This window comes from Pleurodeles waltl, chromosome 5, assembly GCF_031143425.1.
Source record: "Pleurodeles waltl isolate 20211129_DDA chromosome 5, aPleWal1.hap1.20221129, whole genome shotgun sequence".
Taxonomy (NCBI): Eukaryota; Metazoa; Chordata; class Amphibia; order Caudata; family Salamandridae; genus Pleurodeles; species Pleurodeles waltl.
The window spans coordinates 1,204,406,488-1,204,424,337 of record NC_090444.1 but is presented as its reverse complement, the minus strand read 5'-3'; the positions used below and the strand labels follow the sequence as shown (position 1 = coordinate 1,204,424,337).

The following is a 17,850-nucleotide window of genomic DNA, read 5'->3' as shown; positions in this document are numbered from 1 at the left end:
GCTTTCCTTTGAAGTGCCTTCTCCTCTGATCTGTCCTTCCTCCAGGAAGCTGTCTACCACCGCAGGAGTGCCTTTAAATCTAATAGTCCCACAACACAGGCTGTGGGATTGAGTAGAGATTCACACCTGGATGTCAGCCATGATGATATATGCATCAAGAGGTTACTGCAGGGTCCCAGCCCTACTCTTTATGATTCTCTTATCAGCCTTATCTACAAATCTGTCTGGGGAGAATCCTCTACCTCCCCTAGCTCCTGCAGTACATCCTAGATCTCCCCTAATGGAACCCAGAGTCTTCCGTGTATTGTACCACGCACAGACACACATACACACATCACACACAGGCAACCACACATGTGGTGTAGAGTGGTACCAACTAACCTTATTTAGATCGAGGGTTAATTAAGCACACAGCAGTGGAAGTTTACATAAGTGCGCCTGTAGGCCTCACTCCAATGACATAGTTAAAAAAGGCCTGGTCACTTCTACTGATCACTAAAGGGTATGATGCCTCTACCACACTTGTGCTAATTATTTCCGTGAGACAGACCTATATCATGGCGCATACACATGATCCGTGTTCTCCCATGACTAGAAAATCAGCATCAGGGATACAGATATCCTTGCAGCTGGGGCACTCAGAGCATGAAAATTGCATCAAGCGTGTGTCCTGCTGAGTGGGTGGGTGCGGTGACCAGTTGTTTGAGTTCGAGGTTGGTGAGGTTGTCTATGAGGGATGTAGAGTTGTGGTCTTGTGGGTTTCCCAAGTGAAAGTTGAAATCACCGAGGAGGATGTAGTCTGTGAAGGTGAGGGCATGCGAGCTGATGGTGTCGGCGATGGTGTCGCAGAAGGCGGGGCGTGGTCCTGGTGGTCTGTAGATTAATGTACCCCTGAGGGTGGTGTTGTTGTTGATGTGGATCAGGAAGTGCATGTGTTCTGTGTTGTTGATAGTGTCTTAGGAGCTGGTGGTGACTTTGATGGTGTCCCTGTGTAGGATGGCGATGCCACCACCTGGCCTGTTGAGGCGGTCTTTGCACTGGAGATTGTATCCCTTGGGGGTAGCGATGGCTATGTTGGGTTCCGAGGAGGGGTTGGTCCAGGTTTCTGTGAAGGCGATTTCAGGTGAGTGTGATGTGATGAGGTCCCAGAGTTCTATGGCATGTTTGTGAAGGGAGCGGGTGTTGAGGAGCAGGCAGTTGAGGAGGTTGCAGTGGGTGTTGTTGGTGTGGTGCATGAGGGTGTTGTTGCGGGGTGTGTTCTGGTTGTGGGCTGGTGTGCGGCGGGGCTGGTTGGTGGGGGTGGGGGCACAGCGGGTGAGTATTGCGTTGGGGTGTTGTGTTTGTTGAAGGTGGGGTCGCTATGGTTGGTGTGTGGTGTGACGGATGAGGAGTAGGAGAAATGACAGGTGTGGCAGGTGAAGGGGCCATGAGTGTGTGTGGGGCTAGAAGGGGTGCACGTGGGGCGGGGGCCTGGGTTGAGTGAGTGGAGGGTGAGGGGGGAGTAGGTGTGTCTGAGAGGGCCAGGGGGACTGGCACTGGGTGCGGTCTTGGCGTGGATGGGCGCAGACGGGTTTCCTTTGGCGGGGCTGTGTCGCGGCTGCCATAAAAGGAGGGGAGGGTGGGAGTGGCAGCTGGGAGGAGGGATGGCTTGTCGAATGGGAAGGCTAGGGGGGTGGGGCCACAGGGGAAGGCAGCGGCAGGTAAATAGAAAAGAAAAAGACGGTGAGGAGGAGGGGGAGGCAGGAGGGGCCGCAGCGGCAGGTAAATAGAAAAGAGAAAAGAAAAAGACAGTGAGGAAGAGGGGGGAGGCGGGAGGGGCCGCAGGGGACGCAGTGGCGGGTAAATAGAAAAGAGAAAAGAAAAAGACGGTGAGGAGGAGGGGGGAGGCAGGAGGGGCCGCAGGGGACGCAGCGGTAGGTAAATAGAAAAGAAAAAGACGGTGAGGAGGAGGGGGGAAGCGGGAGGGGCCGCAGGGGACGCAGCGGTGGGTAAATAGAAAGAAAAAGACGGTGAGGAGGAGGGGGGAGGCGGGAGGGGACGCAGGGGACGAAGCGGCGGATAAATAGAAAAGAAAAAGACGGTGAGGAGGGGGAGGTGGGAGGGGCCGCAGGGGACTCAGCGGCGGGTAAATAGAAAAGAAAAAGACGGTGAGGAGGAGGCGCGGGTGGCGGAGCGGGGAGCGACCTGTCTGCAGAAGCAGGGTCAAGGGTTGCTCACTGTTACTGCGCTGCGGCTGCCATAAAAGGAGGGGAGGGTGGGAGTGGCAGCTGGGGGGAGGGAGCGCTTGTCGAATGGGGAGGCTGGGGGGTGGGGCTGCAGGGGAAGGCAGCGGCTGGAAAATGGAAAAGAAAAAGATGGTGAGGAGGTGGGGGGAGGCGGAAGGGGCCGCAGGGGACACAGCGGCGGGTTAATAGAAAAGAGAAAAGAAAAAGACGGTGAGGAGGTGGCGCAAGTGGCGGAGCGGGGAGCGACTTGCCTGCAGAAGCAGGGTCAAGGGTTCCTCCCTGTTACCGCACCGTGGCTGCCATAAAAGGAGGGGAGGGTGGGAGTGCCAGCTGGGAGGAGGGAGGGCTTGTCGAATGGGAAGGCTGGGGAGTGGGGCCGCAGGGGACGCAGCGGTAGGTAAATAGAAAAGAAAAAGACGGTGAGGAGGAGGGGGGAAGCGGGAGGGGCCGCAGGGGACGCAGCGGTGGGTAAATAGAAAGAAAAAGACGGTGAGGAGGAGGGGGGAGGCGGGAGGGGACGCAGGGGACGAAGCGGCGGATAAATAGAAAAGAAAAAGACGGTGAGGAGGGGGAGGCGGGAGGGGCCGCAGGGGACTCAGCGGCGGGTAAATAGAAAAGAAAAAGACGGTGAGGAGGAGGCGCGGGTGGCGGAGCGGGGAGCGACCTGTCTGCAGAAGCAGGGTCAAGGGTTGCTCACTGTTACTGCGCTGCGGCTGCCATAAAAGGAGGGGAGGGTGGGAGTGGCAGCTGGGGGGAGGGAGCGCTTGTCGAATGGGGAGGCTGGGGGGTGGGGCTGCAGGGGAAGGCAGCGGCTGGAAAATGGAAAAGAAAAAGATGGTGAGGAGGTGGGGGGAGGCGGAAGGGGCCGCAGGGGACACAGCGGCGGGTTAATAGAAAAGAGAAAAGAAAAAGACGGTGAGGAGGTGGCGCAAGTGGCGGAGCGGGGAGCGACTTGCCTGCAGAAGCAGGGTCAAGGGTTCCTCCCTGTTACCGCACCGTGGCTGCCATAAAAGGAGGGGAGGGTGGGAGTGCCAGCTGGGAGGAGGGAGGGCTTGTCGAATGGGAAGGCTGGGGAGTGGGGCCGCAGGGGACGCAGCGGCAGGTAAATAGAAAAGAAAAAGACGGTGAGGAGGAGGGGGGCATGGATTGCTCTAGGTCATGTAAGTCACAGAGTTCAGGTGTAGGAGAGCTGTGCCAAGACAGCTTGCACAGTGTCATGGTGGAAGGTCGGAAGTGCCCATTGGACTTGTTGTATGTGCTGTGGATGGGCCACTTGCATCATGTGTATCATCATATGGGCATGACACATGTAGTCATAGATTGCAAACAGATCATTTTACCTTTACATTGGTTAAATCATTTTTGCACGGCTGATATGTAGCTGTCGATGTGTTTCAACATTGCAGGCCACAGTGCCTGTGTCACAACACGGACATATGTGTGTGTCATACCACCAGATGAATGGTAACTGGATCATGATGGGTCTGTGATCAGGGACTGTTGCAATGCCATCTGTCTGTATCTTGGATTATGTGATGTTGGAAAGCTTTAGTGTGGTATGTGATAAGGCTAAAGCTGGTGACATCATCCACTACCATCTTTGCCTATTCTATGGGTCAATGTCTGGCAAATCCCTTTCCTTATGGTCTCGGGGGGGCTGTACTTTGGGTTATGTACTATGACTCCCTATGAGTTACACTATCTTGTTTGTAGAAGTCCAGAGATATGGCAACCTATGTGTTTTACTCTGGAATTACATGTATTTGTGTGACCAGACACTTATGCTAATATGTTGGTGTGTTATGATTATGGTCCTGAACCAGTCACTTTATACTTGTGACATATCCCTCCTTGCACAAGCTTGTGTCCTCATCATATGGTCCACATAGTCTTACATCTCTACTTAGCAATTAGTGAAAATGAAGCAAGCAGACTACAAGTTTGTGATGGGTGAATTTATTACAATGCTGGTGCAAAACATAAATGGTGGACAGACGTGAACTTGAAAGTAAAGTCAAGTGGTCAGTCATGGTAGATGCCACATAATTGAGAGCCCAAAGTCCACAGTACTCCTCCTATTGGAACAGGTAGGTAGTTCAGGAAAAGTCAACAGAGTGAATGTGTGACACACAAAGGAGGTCCCAGCAAGCAGAGGTCACTTGCTGGCAGTGGTGGGTTTCTTGCCATCTGCACCTCCTGGATTCTGTGCGGGATGTCCGTACTTTTGTGGGGGGGGGGATCCTGCTGCTACATAGGCAGGGTGTCTGGGTCTGGTGGTTCCCCTGGCAGGGCCTCCCTTCCAGTGGCTGGCACCAATGTCAATGGGCCAGGTGTTGCTGTGCCAAAGGAAGGAGAGGGGTGATGTTGAATAGCCCTGCACAGGGTGGTGTTAATGTACCTCAGCACCCCTGTTAGGGATGCCCTGTTGGTGTTATGAGCCTCCCATTGCTTCTGTATGTCCTGATGGATGGCCCTCTGTAGCTGCTTGGTTACCTGGAGTTCATTCAGTACCTGGTGCATCACGCCTTGGGACTCTTGATAGACTCCCAAGACATGGCTGATGTTGTCTTGTCTGATGGCAGCCCCAGTGGCCTTAACCCACTGGCCCAAAGTATCTCTCCCATGCTCACCACCCCCATGGACCTGTGCCCTTGCAACAGGTTGCCCTCTCCCACTTGTTCCTGGACCCTCATTGTCTGAAGTGTTATTCCGCAACTCAGAATCCAGGACTAGGGGGCACAAGATTGTCGACACTGTGCTTGGTAAACAGGTTGGCCCAGCGGAAACATTGTAATAGTGTGGGAGGAGACACCACTGGTATGAAGGTGGCATCCTCCCCGCGGCACTGGCGGTCAGCTAGTCTGACTGTCAATGTGGTAATCTGGCCCTTGGTCACTCCCAGGTGAGTAAACCTCAATTGAGAGTTAGGAAGCAAATTTATTTTGACAAGTGACCACTAGTTTGGTGTTTGGAGTAACAGTTCCAGAGCCTGCTAGGAGGTGAAGTCAGGTCACTCCCTAAACTCCCAAACACTTGACATATGCTATCCTCCCAGGTGAGTGAACTTCAAATGGGATTTAACAAAGAGGGGTATATTGGGAAATGGCCACTGGGTATGTGTTTGTAGTTTCTGAAACAGTGCCTCCTAGCCTTCCAATTCATGCCACTGCCTCTATTTCACCCATTTGACAAATGTTGTTCTTCCTGGTGGGTACACTTCATTTGTGGTTACCTAAAGAGGGTATTTGGAGACAAGAACACTGGTATGGTGATTGGAGTTACAGAAACAGAGCCTATATTGAGCTGTAGTCAGCCAAGTCCTTGCACTTTACACACTGAAAAGATGATACCCCTCCCAGGTGAGTAAACTGTATTTTGAAGTTAACCAACAGGTGCATTTGTCCCAAGGTAACCTGGCTGGTGTTATGAGTTTGAGGAACAGTGTCTCCTGGGAGTTGCAGTCTTGTCACACCCTCTACTTCACACAGTATACAGATAGTATCCCTTCTGATGAGTAAACTGCATTTTGGAGTTAACAAACAGGTCTATTTGGGCAACAGTGTCTCCTGGGAGTTGCAGTCTTGTCACACCCTCTACTTCACACAGTATACAGATAGTATCCCTTCTGATGAGTAAACTGCATTTTGGAGTTAACAAACAGGTCTATTTGGGCACGAGCATACTTGTCTGGTGGTTGGAGTTACAGAAACAGGGCCTATTGTGAGCTGAAGTCAGCTCAGTGCCTCTACTACCCACCCTCTATTAATGAGACCCTCCCAGATGAGTAGACCCCAAGTGTGAGTTGACAAATAAGGGTATTTTGACAAGTAACCACCGGGCGTGTGTTTGTAGTCACAGAAACAGTTCCTCCAGGCTTTGGCAGTCATGTCAGTCCCTCTTCTTCTGGACACTTGACAAGTGTTATCCTCCCAGGTGAGTGTAGAGCATTGCAGTGATTACAGACAGGTGTATTTGCACCTATGAGTCCTGTGCTGTTGTTTGGAGTCACAGAATCAAAGCCTGCTGGTAGTTGCAGACATATAACTCTCTTTGGTACACACTTTGTACAAATGCCACCCCTCTGCCCAGGTGAATCCACTTCAATTGATCTTTGTTAATACAGATTTCTAAAATCGTAATACTACTGCGATAGTGCTTGTATTTACAGGAACAGTGGCTCCTGGGAGTCTCAGTACTACACACACTCTACTGATTTCATCTACCCAGGTGAGTACACTTCAATTGTGATTTGACAAAAGGTAGTCTTTGGACAGGTAGACACTGGTCTGGTGAGTGGAATTTCAGTAAATGAAGCAAAAGGTGACACGTTCATGCATGACTTGGCATTTTGGTGACATTTTTAGTGTTGTGACTTAACAGACTCCACTCCCCAGGTATTCCTGTCAGGCCCTCAGGATGCAGGATGGCAAGAACATTCTCCTCCCAGGATAGTAGCTGTAATGGGGCTCTGGGAGGGCCACCACCAGTCTTCTTGGCCTTCAGCTGGTGCCTGGAGACCAGGGAACAAACCTTGCCCCTGAGGTCATTCCACCTCTTTCTAATGTCTTTCTTTGTGCGTTGTGCCCACTGCATTGGCTCTGTCAACTATCCTGTCCCACATTTCCATTTTCCTACTGAGTGGAGTATGCTGGACTTGTGCTCCAAACAACTGTGGCTCGACTCTTATGATTTTATGCACCAAGACTCTTAACTCTTCATCTGTGAAATAGCGATTGTTTTGTAAAATGACAAGGTGGTGGAAAAAGAATTAGGGTGACAGGAGCTTGCTTAACAGGGGAGGTGCAATGGGGGTGAGTGGTCAAGGGTGTGTGCAGGGTGTTGAATGGGTTGGAAAAATAAATAGAGGTGTCTAATCTAGATGCTCTCAACATATGAGTGCTCTGGGTTCAGTGTGTTGCAGTGTAGATGCAAAGGATTGCGGTGTGTGAAGCGTTGTGTTTTATGACCTCCTTTACATATATGTCCAGTGTAGCAATGTGTCAGCTGTGTTGTTTTCAAAATCATTAAATGTGCAGTTGTGTTTTGCTTTGCAGGCCGCGGACTGCCGTGGTTTGAACCGCCATTGGCTGAGGGACAGCCACAGTGACTGTGTGCTTGTAATATGCTCAGTGGGTGGTCGCAGGCCTGCAGGGAGGGAGGTTGGATGGTCTTTTTCCCAACCACCTCACTTCTTACAGTCAGACTTTTTTGGTTGGTTGTCGGCGACCGTGCATTTGTAACTCTTAATAGGGCAGTCTGAGAGACCACTAACATGGCAATCTTTTCAGGGACGCCAACATTGCAGACTGGTGGGCGGACCACCAAACTTGTAATGAGGCCCAAAGTCCTATCTTCCACCAGTCTAGCTGGCGATATAGTATGATTTTACAGTTTGAGGATGGAGTCCAGTGACTATAGGGTTATTCCACCTAAATATCATGATACAAAAATATTGTGCCAAAAATTATGTCAACTCAAAAATATTGTGGTACACAATGTAGAAGGTAAGAGTATTGTTTTAGGTATATAATATCATTTTGTAAATATTGTTGTATATATTATTGCTTTCTTTAATATAGTTGTATGAAGTATGTTTTAATTAATGTAATACATTATGATAATATACTTTTGTTTAGTATTGTTTGTCATTTTCAATGTTATGTTTTCAAATGTATTTATCAATGCTTAGTTGTGTTGTTGAGTTTGTAGAAGATTAGGGTGAAAAGTTATTAAAATATATATGATTGTTTAGCATGTTTATGTAAATGTAATTATTAACTTTTTTGGTTAGTTTAGTAGCTGGTTGTTGTGTTTTTATGGGAATTATAATGGAAAGTTATTTTAAATATAAATTATTGATTGTAGTTCTTAATACACTTTATTAGAAGTTAAATTCGTAATTGATAAACAATTATGGATTTTTTTTGATTGACTGGTATTTTATTAATTTATTTTTTAATTAATTGATCATTTTGTGATCAGTTTGTGTAATAACATTAGTAAAAATTATATTTGTTATTTCTTTTAATTATAATTGTTTAAATTATAATTTAATATTAATAATACTTCATCCAGAAACATAATACATTTTATTTGTTGGTATTTTATGGGTTGTCAGGATGGAAGCCCGCCTATTTAAACATTTCATTTTTTAAGATTAATTTTATACTTTTTATGTTTTTCATTTAATGTAATTTTATTTTCTATAATGAACATCATTTCTATTTTGAATATATTTATATATGTTTCTTTTTTTTTTTTAAGTTTAGGAGTTGAAAATCAGAACCTTCCATAGTTCAGCGTTTTCCCTACTGTTGTTCTGTTTAGAGTGGGAATTGCAAATCTAAAACCAGCCTTTTCCCTGCTTTTGCCTACGGTGGGTGGGAATAGTATATCCAACCCCCTAACTTCTAACTCTTCCCCTACTGTTGCTAAGATAAGAGTGCGAATAGTAAATCTAACCCCTCCAAGTCCAGTGCTTTCCCTACTTTTGATTAAGTTGGAATGAAGTTCAACACTATCCTTAATGTTGTTCAGATTGCAGAGGAAACAGTAATCTAACCCCTCCAAAGTGCAACACTTCCCCTGTTTTTGTTTACATTACGGTTGGAATAATACATTTCACCCCTCCAAAGTCTAACACTTTCACTGAATTTGCTTTTGTCTGATTTGGAATTTCAAATGTAACCCCTTCAAAGTCCAACACTTTTCTTACTGTTGCTTAGATTAGAATAGGAATAGTAAGTTTAACCTCTCCACCAAGTTCAACACTTTCCCAATTTTTGTTTACATTGGAGTAGGAATATTATATTTCACCATCCAAAGTCCAACACTTTTCCTATTGTTGCTAAGATTGGAATGGGAATAGTAAATCTAAGCTTTTTCTTACATTGGAAAGGGACTGGGAAAGTCCAACAAATCCTTACTGTTGCTTATTTCAGAGTTAGAATAGTAAATCTGAGAACACTTTCATTACTATTGTTTAGTTTGGGTTGTTAATATTCATTGAAGTATTTTTAAATTATTTATGAGAATAAATAACCTGATTGTTTTGTTTTGCTTCAATGTTAGTTCCAATCAAATGTGTTATAATTATGTTTGCTATTCTAATATGTGCACTATTAATAATAACTTTAATGTAATTGTTTCACACATTTGTACCATTACAAATATATATCTAAATATATATAAATACCTTTTAATTTACATTCATAATTAAAACTATTTAGTTTTTATTTACAGCATACCTATAATTAAATTACAAATTATTCTACATATGTATATTTTGTTGTATTTATTTTTAAAGCTATTCTTGTTCACAATTTCTTAGTACTTATTTTTGTAGTTTGCCTACAAAGGGCCTGATATACTTTACCATAGGGAGAAGGCATAGATTTCCACATGTATAAGGAAAAATAAGAGGTTTCCTTACTTGAAAATAAGTATAAAACATATTTGTGTGTTAAATATTAATGCAAATTAATTTAAAATACTTGCTTTAAATGTACAACAAAATTAAAACATGCTACAACACTATTACATTAACTTTTAATTAAATATGTAATTCATGGAAATGTACTAAATTAAATTTAAATTATTTTTAAGGAAGTTGTATTAAAAGATAACGTTCCACTAAAAGGAAAGAAAATTGTTTTAATGTGCCTTAAAAGTGGTGTATACAAATATATAAAATAATGTAATTATTTAGCAAATTTATTGTTCTGTTATCATAGGTTCAAAATGGGTCATTAAAACATTTTCTAATTAAATTACTAAATGCCATTAAATAATTAATATGTACCATCTCTACATATTTTTAACACAATCTGATTTTCACATATTTTAACAATATTCAATGTATTTAATATTATTTCCTATGGTGTTTTATTTTACACCCCAACCTCTATTATTTTCCATGAGAGGGTGTTGCAGTAGCAGCGGCTGTCTGACTTACTATTGTTTCTTTTTTTATTTGTTAGTAGTAACTTGCACTCGAAGTTTGTGAATACAAAAAAATAATAAATTTACTCAAAAGTGCAAACTTCCTCATGCGTGTACGTTACGTTTGTGAATCAGACTCAAAGTATATAAACTTGATATTTTTTTGACAATATTTTTGACACAATATTAGTATTTCACATTATTTTTGTAGATTATATTTTGTCATAGAACCAACCATGGTCGTCAACTGTGTGCGCACATGGCAATTAAATGATGCAATTAAATATGCCTAAAATGGGCCAAGAGCTGTGCATGTTCAGAGATATGACTGTTTATTCACAGTTGGGTGTTTAGACCTCAAGTGAACCACATGGGCTTGCCAATGTTAGGGGCAGCACAGGAGCAACACTTCAGGCTGGGCGTGGAGGAGAGGAAGATCCCCAACTCCAAGTCATAGAACAGCAGTTCACCCTAGTCATATCATCAGCCTTTCTATCTCACTCCTAACATCAGGCACACAGGATCTGCCCCACTCTTTTCTCTGCAGGTGATGGTGGGCACTACTTTCTCTGATGGACCTCTTAGCATAAAGATGAACAGTGGCTCTAGTCTCTGCTCTTTCCAGCATCCCTCAATTCTGCAGTTATCTTTGTGCAGTCATCTTGACAACAATACTTAAACATCTCTGTTGATTTGTTCACAGCAAGTCAAGCCTTTTTTAGTTCTTCAAGTCAGTCCTGATTCATGCTAGGGCATGCAAGGGATCCATTCCTTGTGTAATCCTTCTGGCCAAGCACAGACATTCTGCTGGATGTCAATGGTGCTGAAAGGCCAGCTAACATCTTCCTTATGGGGTCTAGAAGACCGAACCAGCCTCTCACAACTCGTTTAGCACTTGAATAGTTTGAAGGGCTTGTGGATTCAACTCCAACAGTGCTTCAGTCACTTAAGCATTTATTGTAGGATTTCCATAATCTTCAGTGAGAACTGGCCACAATGGGTCCAGATTAGCACCCAGCACATGCCCATTACTCAGTTGTTAACAGTATCTGTGCCTTGGTCACAGTAAATGGCAAGATGCTTTTTCTTTCACACTGCAGGTCTGAACCAGTGAGATAAGTATGAAGGAAGCATCTATTTTTTTCCATTGACTGCTCTGTGTTTCAGAGGACACACAAAAACTGTTAAGCAACATAGCAAGAAATGATCGGTGGAAGGTCATGCAAGGTGGTAGGGGGTAGCTTTTTCAAAGCTATTCTGCTTATCATGCAACCACTTTCTAGGCACTGTGCATAGAGTGGGGCACCGCTAGCTTAGAGCACTTCAACCCCTCATGTAGACTACAATCATTCTAAACAGACACATCTTCTACTTTGGAGGAATTTACTGGTCACAATAATGGAAGGTAGCAGGAATTTCAGCAGTAACTACCTCGCCATTAATCATGTGATGTTCTGGACATGGGATGGAAGTAACCAATGTTGAAAAGTTACATTGAACGAGCCCTTTTATGGTAAAGTAGAGTAATCTTATGATGAGCCACTCACTAAAATGATGCATGGAATTTTCCAAGAGATTCCGAATGTGAGTATATTGTGCAGAGACGATTGAATAAATGTTATGAATGGTAACATCAGGAGCAGTGAAGCACACACCACAGACCCAAGGACTTTTGACGGAACAGTGGGTGTTTACAACATTTTCAGGGGACACCTCCATGCCCCTTCTGTGGTAACACCTATATTCCCACCCCTCTATCCAAATATATGAAAGTGAAAAACCCTTTTGTCTGTGACTTCTGTCTTTGTAATTACAATCTTCTGTCAGAATTCCACAAACCCTGATTGGTGAATTAGGATATTGAATTTAAGATCATAATTGTTTTTAATATAATTAAGTACCATAAAAGTGCGTTAAACATTACCGTTTATGCCTGTATTGAGATTTATGTATCTGTAGATAGCTTACCCTTTCATTACTGAAATGCATAGTAACTTGCATAGAAATACGAAACTCAAGTCAAAGATTGGAATTGGTTTATTTCATCTGGATGTAAATTTATGTTATTATTTAACCAGCGTTTTTTTAAATTAATTACACGTCTTTGAGGGTCAGGTTACAGAAATATTCATTTGTACAGACAATGTTACACTCACATTTACATCGATTACCCTGTGTAAAACTTGATCTGAAACAATGACTGCTGCAAATGTTGTGTTGATCGCTATATTTGTTAAGCAGTTGTGGTGCAAATATGGGTTTGAAATCTTGTTATCCGACTCCTACACCTTTACACTTTTTCAGAAGTTGATTAAAAAAAATACATCTATTATGGTTTACAAATGTTTACCTAATGTGCCTAATGTAGGCTTTAATTCATCCAACACACGCACTCGATTTTCCGCAGCTCTGAAGTTGCCTGACTAATACTGTTTATGTTTTTCACACAAAAACATTCACAGCCTAAAGTAAAGATAGCAGCTAAACTTGAAAGAGAACAATTGTTAATAGCTATACCTGAATTTGTTATCTCGGAAAAACTTGTCAAGAGCACCTCTTCGGTGTTTGTTGTTTTAAGCAATAATTGATGAAATTGACAAAGTGACAGGACTTTGTTCCTCCTACAGCGCTCCCCACAGTGTTTCAAAGTCTAATTAGCTCTATATAAATCCTGGACAAAATTCCTGTTTACCATAAAGTTTAAAAGGGAACCGTTTTAGAGCATATCTTGTTTCTTTCGACTCACTGTGGAATTATCATTTAATGAACGTCAGAATATTGTTTGTATCAAAGAGGAGAGACAGCTTCAATGACATACAATTTCACAGCAATATGCTGCATGGTGTCTTGCAGTCCAATATCTGATTGGTTTGTGTTTTTGATGCTATAATAACCCTTCCCTTTTTGTGCTGTTTTCCTGTAATGCTCATTTATTACTTCCACCGCAGGTATCTGGCTCTTGTCCAGCCATTCCGACTCATCAGCTTGCGCACAAGGTCAAAGACTATTCGAATAAATCTGTGCCTCTGGGCGGCTTCGTTTGTGGTGGTACTTCCTGTGTGGGTGTACTCGAAGGTCATCAGATTCAAAGATGGTCTTGAGAGCTGTGCATTTGATTTAACAACACCCAATGATGTGCTTTGGTAAGTGCCAAAAAACATAGACATGAAATCATTATACCGCGACATGGGCATTATATTTTATTAGATCATGTTGTTGGTCAACCAAGAATTATAAATGGGTGTGTGGTGACTTGCCATGCAACTCACCCATGATCTCATGGAACATTGTTATTATTGAGGTTTAGTGGGTTTGTCACTGGGCATCACTCTTGTAACATCTTGAGCCTGCCGACCAGCTTCACTGTATACCTGTCTACTGACTGTTGCTGAATAAATCCTCCTGATAATCTACTAAGATCCAGCTTGTCTTCCTCCCACATCCACCCATTGCAACAGATATTCTGCATGAATGTTGAGGTTTTAATATCATTCTGCAAAAATATATTGGCCAAAATATTGACTACCAAAATACAGAGAAGGAAGGTATATATAAGTAAGCGGGAATATACATTTTGATAGTTATATTTTAACATGACAATATTTTTCTCCTTGATATTTTGACATACTATCTTAAAAGTCCTGCCTTAATATGAAATAAGTGGTGTATATTCCAAATAATATTCACAATCCTCCCTAAATAAACCACACAGTCAGTAGTATTTAAAATACAACAGGGTACAATGCATTACATAATAAACACATTAAAATACACCTTTTGATATTTTTAAATACATACAGACAAGTAAGGTTTGAAGATATAGTGCCAATCGGTTAGCATTTTTGGGATTGTATTCTAATTAAGTAATCATGTGACTAATGTAAAATCCAATCAAATACGCATAGATTTCCAAAACTAGGAAAACCAACCACACTAATTGTTGGATGCACCTCAGTAATGTAAAATCTTATTCCCCTATCTGAAACCTCACCTCCCTAGTCTTGCAAACAAGAAGGTGAATGTACAAGAGTGAATGCTTTAAAAGAAACACATCCACACAACACTAAACCATAGTCTGCATTAAAAGCAAAATGCACATAAAATAATCAGCACTGAAATGATTTCTTGCCTGTCAAGTCCCTGTGACCATGAATATGGTGGTAGAAGTTCCCTGAAGTCCCTGTATCAGAATGGTAAGGCATCCCTAAACACCATCCAAAAACAGAATACAGTGCCAAATAAGTAGTCAAGAAGCCATTGAGGTGAAAAGACCAGGTGAGGGAGCATCGACCCAGCTTGGGAGCCGAGAGAGAGAGAGGTCAGCCGCAAGATTTTAGTGCCATTGTGAAGCCGCACTGCAGACAGCATGGGCCGGGGTGATCGGCCGCTCAATTAAATCATGTGAACCCACCACGCTTGAAAGTGGAAAGAGGAACTGATAAGCCTAGCACCATTTAAGTGAAAAACAGATGAAGAAATATAGGTGTGTTTCTCATGCCCACACTAACTGCGCTGAAAGCAGCAGAAAATGCCATAAAGGGAAAGATATTAACTCTTCCTGGCTTGGACAGGTAGCATCCTTGAAAGTGATCATGCTACATAAAAATAAACAAAACAGTAAATAACACAGAAAGAAAGGTATGACGGGGTGTGAGGCAAGAAACTGCATCAGGCAGGAATATGAGATGAGAAGGAAAAGGAACAAAGGATGCTGCTGTTGTGGACTTTAATCATTCATGTGAAGCTCATTTTGCAATATGAATATAATCAAACAGAAAGTCCTGCGTAGAATCAACCAGTAATAGAACATTTCCATACAGACAGTACGCATCCTGTCAGAGAATCTGTGTTCCTAACATTAACCAAGCAACCAGTACATTTATTCAGTAAAGAATGAAAAAGTTTTTATTAATAAATGCAAAGAAATGCAGAAGGAACCCCAAGTGAAGCAAACCAAAACCAAGACATGAAAAAGAGTATCCAATACTGTGATAATAACTGGCATATTGTTATAAGATATAAAGACAGCCACAGTTGTTTGAATACAAATAATCACATTGGGAAATTTCCCAGTGTAGAATGACCATCGCAATGTCTGGCTTTTTTAGTTTCAATGGCATTTTGACCCTTTGGAGATACCAAGGTCTCATCTGGACATGTAGGGCCTAATTATGACTTTGGCGGTCTGATTGTCGGACTAGCAAAGCCACGGGGATGAGGTCCCAGTCAAGCTGGTAGCTTCACACCCACCATATTATGGTCTTTCCACCTGGCTGACTGGTGGAAACGTCCTATTACGACGTTTCCGTTGGTTAGCCCGGTGGAAGCAGTGCGGCAGCATTGGCCTCAGCTCCCTGCATAGCAGACAGTGCGCCTTCTGAGGGTGCTGGCGGGGAGGCCCTGCACTGCCCATGACATGGTCTTGGGCAGTGCAGGGGCCCGTGGCCCCCAGCACTGGCTTACCATCAGCCTTTCCATGGCGGTGCATCCGCTATGGAAAGGTTGGTGGAAAGTGGAGTCATGATCAGCACATCGATGCTGCCATGGGCACCGCCGTGGCTGACAACGTCTCCAGCCACGGCCATCCCATCAGGATCTACAAGGATCATAATCTGGCGGTTGGAATGCCAGGAGTGTGGTGGTCCGACCACTACTGCAAGTTTGGCAGTCCTGGGACCGCAAAACTCGTAATCGAGCCCATAGTAACTTCGGGGATGGTTGCCAAAAAGAATTGGTCTAAGTACAACGTAGTATCAGTCTACTCCCAGAAGGTAACCGGCCAGCAAGAGACAGACCTTTGTAATGGTTATGGCCATTCAAACAACTGTGGCTGTCTGTATATCTTATACCAATATACCAGTTATTCTCACAGCATTGGGCACTCTTTTTATTGTCTTGGCTTTGGTTTGCTTCACTTGGGGTGTATTTATCACTATATCACTTAACACCAATTGTGATGTTTTGGTTCCCTCTGCATTTCTTCTCATTCATGAATAAAAACGTTTTCAGTCTTCACTGAATAAATGTACTGGTTGCTTGCTTAATATTATTAGTAACATTGATTAGTGTCTTACAGAATGTGCACTGTCTCTATGGAACTATTCTATTACTGATTGAGTCTATTCAGGACTGTCTGCTTTGTTATATTTATATTACAAAACGACCTTCATGTGAACCATCGCTGTATGCTTCAGTTTAATACCCATGTTCACTTTGACATTTGGGCCAATCTTGTTTTCTAGAATACTGTTATAAAGCCTTGTGTTTGGGAGCAGACTTGCCTCTTTGGAGCTCCAGCGCAGTCATTTTTGGGTGTCCTGGATGGTCTGAGGCCTAGACGATCTGGAGGCTCCAAAAAGCCTCATTTGATGCCATGCTCCAGTGAGGAACTCAAAGGCACTCACCGCTGTTAAAATGACATGCAAGATAACAATTGCCTACCAGTCACTCTGTAACTGTGACACCTGGACAACTGAAGGAGGCCCTGATTATTTCCGACTCCTAAAGACAAAGAATCCATTGGCCGGTGCAAGGACCTACCCAAAGTGGGCAACTTTGTGACCATAACCTATTGGCATCTCAACTAACGTTCTTAATTCAGTCAACAAGTCAACAAAGATGCAACCTTCTTGTTAATTGTGACACACTTTTGAGAAAACTTTGACCATAGTAAGCGGTTCAGATAGTTTGCAGATCTGCAACGTTACAACTCATAATAGCAAAATCGGAGTTTAAGATACGGTTTCAGGGTTTCAAAAGTATACACTCAAATATGTCCTGTTTGTCTGCACACCATACAGAGTGAGTAAAGACTTCCTGTGCACAGAAAAACCTGACGGTTAGTGTTAGACCTGAGACGTATACTCACAGTTATTAAGCAAAGAATGGCAAAGCCATTAGGTCTTGATTAGAAATTAAAAGGCATTGCAGACCTACTGGCTAAGGAAGGATGGAAATTGAAACACATGTATGCATGTCACCTAACTCATTTAAGATGTCAGAATCCTTATCCTATAATGGAACAGACTTAAAAATCATTGTGGCGTGATGTGAAATTCCAGTCCTGAGTTGTTTACGTAGGAGCTCAAGAGGAATAAAGACAGGGTGTTGTTTCCAAGACCTGGTATAGTCGAAAGGGATAGCCTTATCGGGCTTCTACTTTTTGGCCAATATCTTGTTGTTTCCTGGCAGTGTCACCCCACTGATACGTCCTGCTTTCAGAACACATCTCTTAGCTTTTTTCAGTCAGACAAACATGCAAAATGTACTTCTGAACCCCATTTGTGGCACAATGATAGACCGCAATGTCGTGCTCAGAGCACAGCAATAAAGGGTGGACACCAATCAGAATACTCACATAGGATGGCCCTAGGTATGTGCAAGGCTGTTGGTCCTGCAATCTGTTTGAAAAGGCAGTGACATGCTGCCATAATTAAGCATTGCCATTGCACTTAATTATTGTACAGGTTTCAGCATATTCAAGGCAGTCCCTACCACCAGCCGACATCCTGAGCCAATGCTTCCTCACACTTTAGACACATTTCAGTGTTTACGGATGCCATGTTTTTTTATCTGAAATCTAGTAGCAGTACAATATTTTCTCTCTTATTCCCAGCAGAGACAGAAACAAAGAGAAAAGGTACTTTTAAAGTCTGGTGATGCCATTTCTAGACCTTAGGCTCGA

General features: G+C 43.2%; 1 protein-coding gene across 1 annotated transcript in view; it reads left to right on the top strand.

Moving 5' to 3' along the window:
- The window catches only part of MCHR2 (melanin concentrating hormone receptor 2), a 1,568,356-nt gene that overhangs the window by 1,496,162 nt on the left and 54,344 nt on the right, over positions 1-17,850 (top strand). Inside the window, exon 5 of the mRNA XM_069236760.1 lies at positions 13,115-13,309. Coding sequence (XP_069092861.1) covers positions 13,115-13,309 — 195 coding nt within the window. The remainder of the gene's footprint in view (positions 1-13,114; positions 13,310-17,850) is intronic.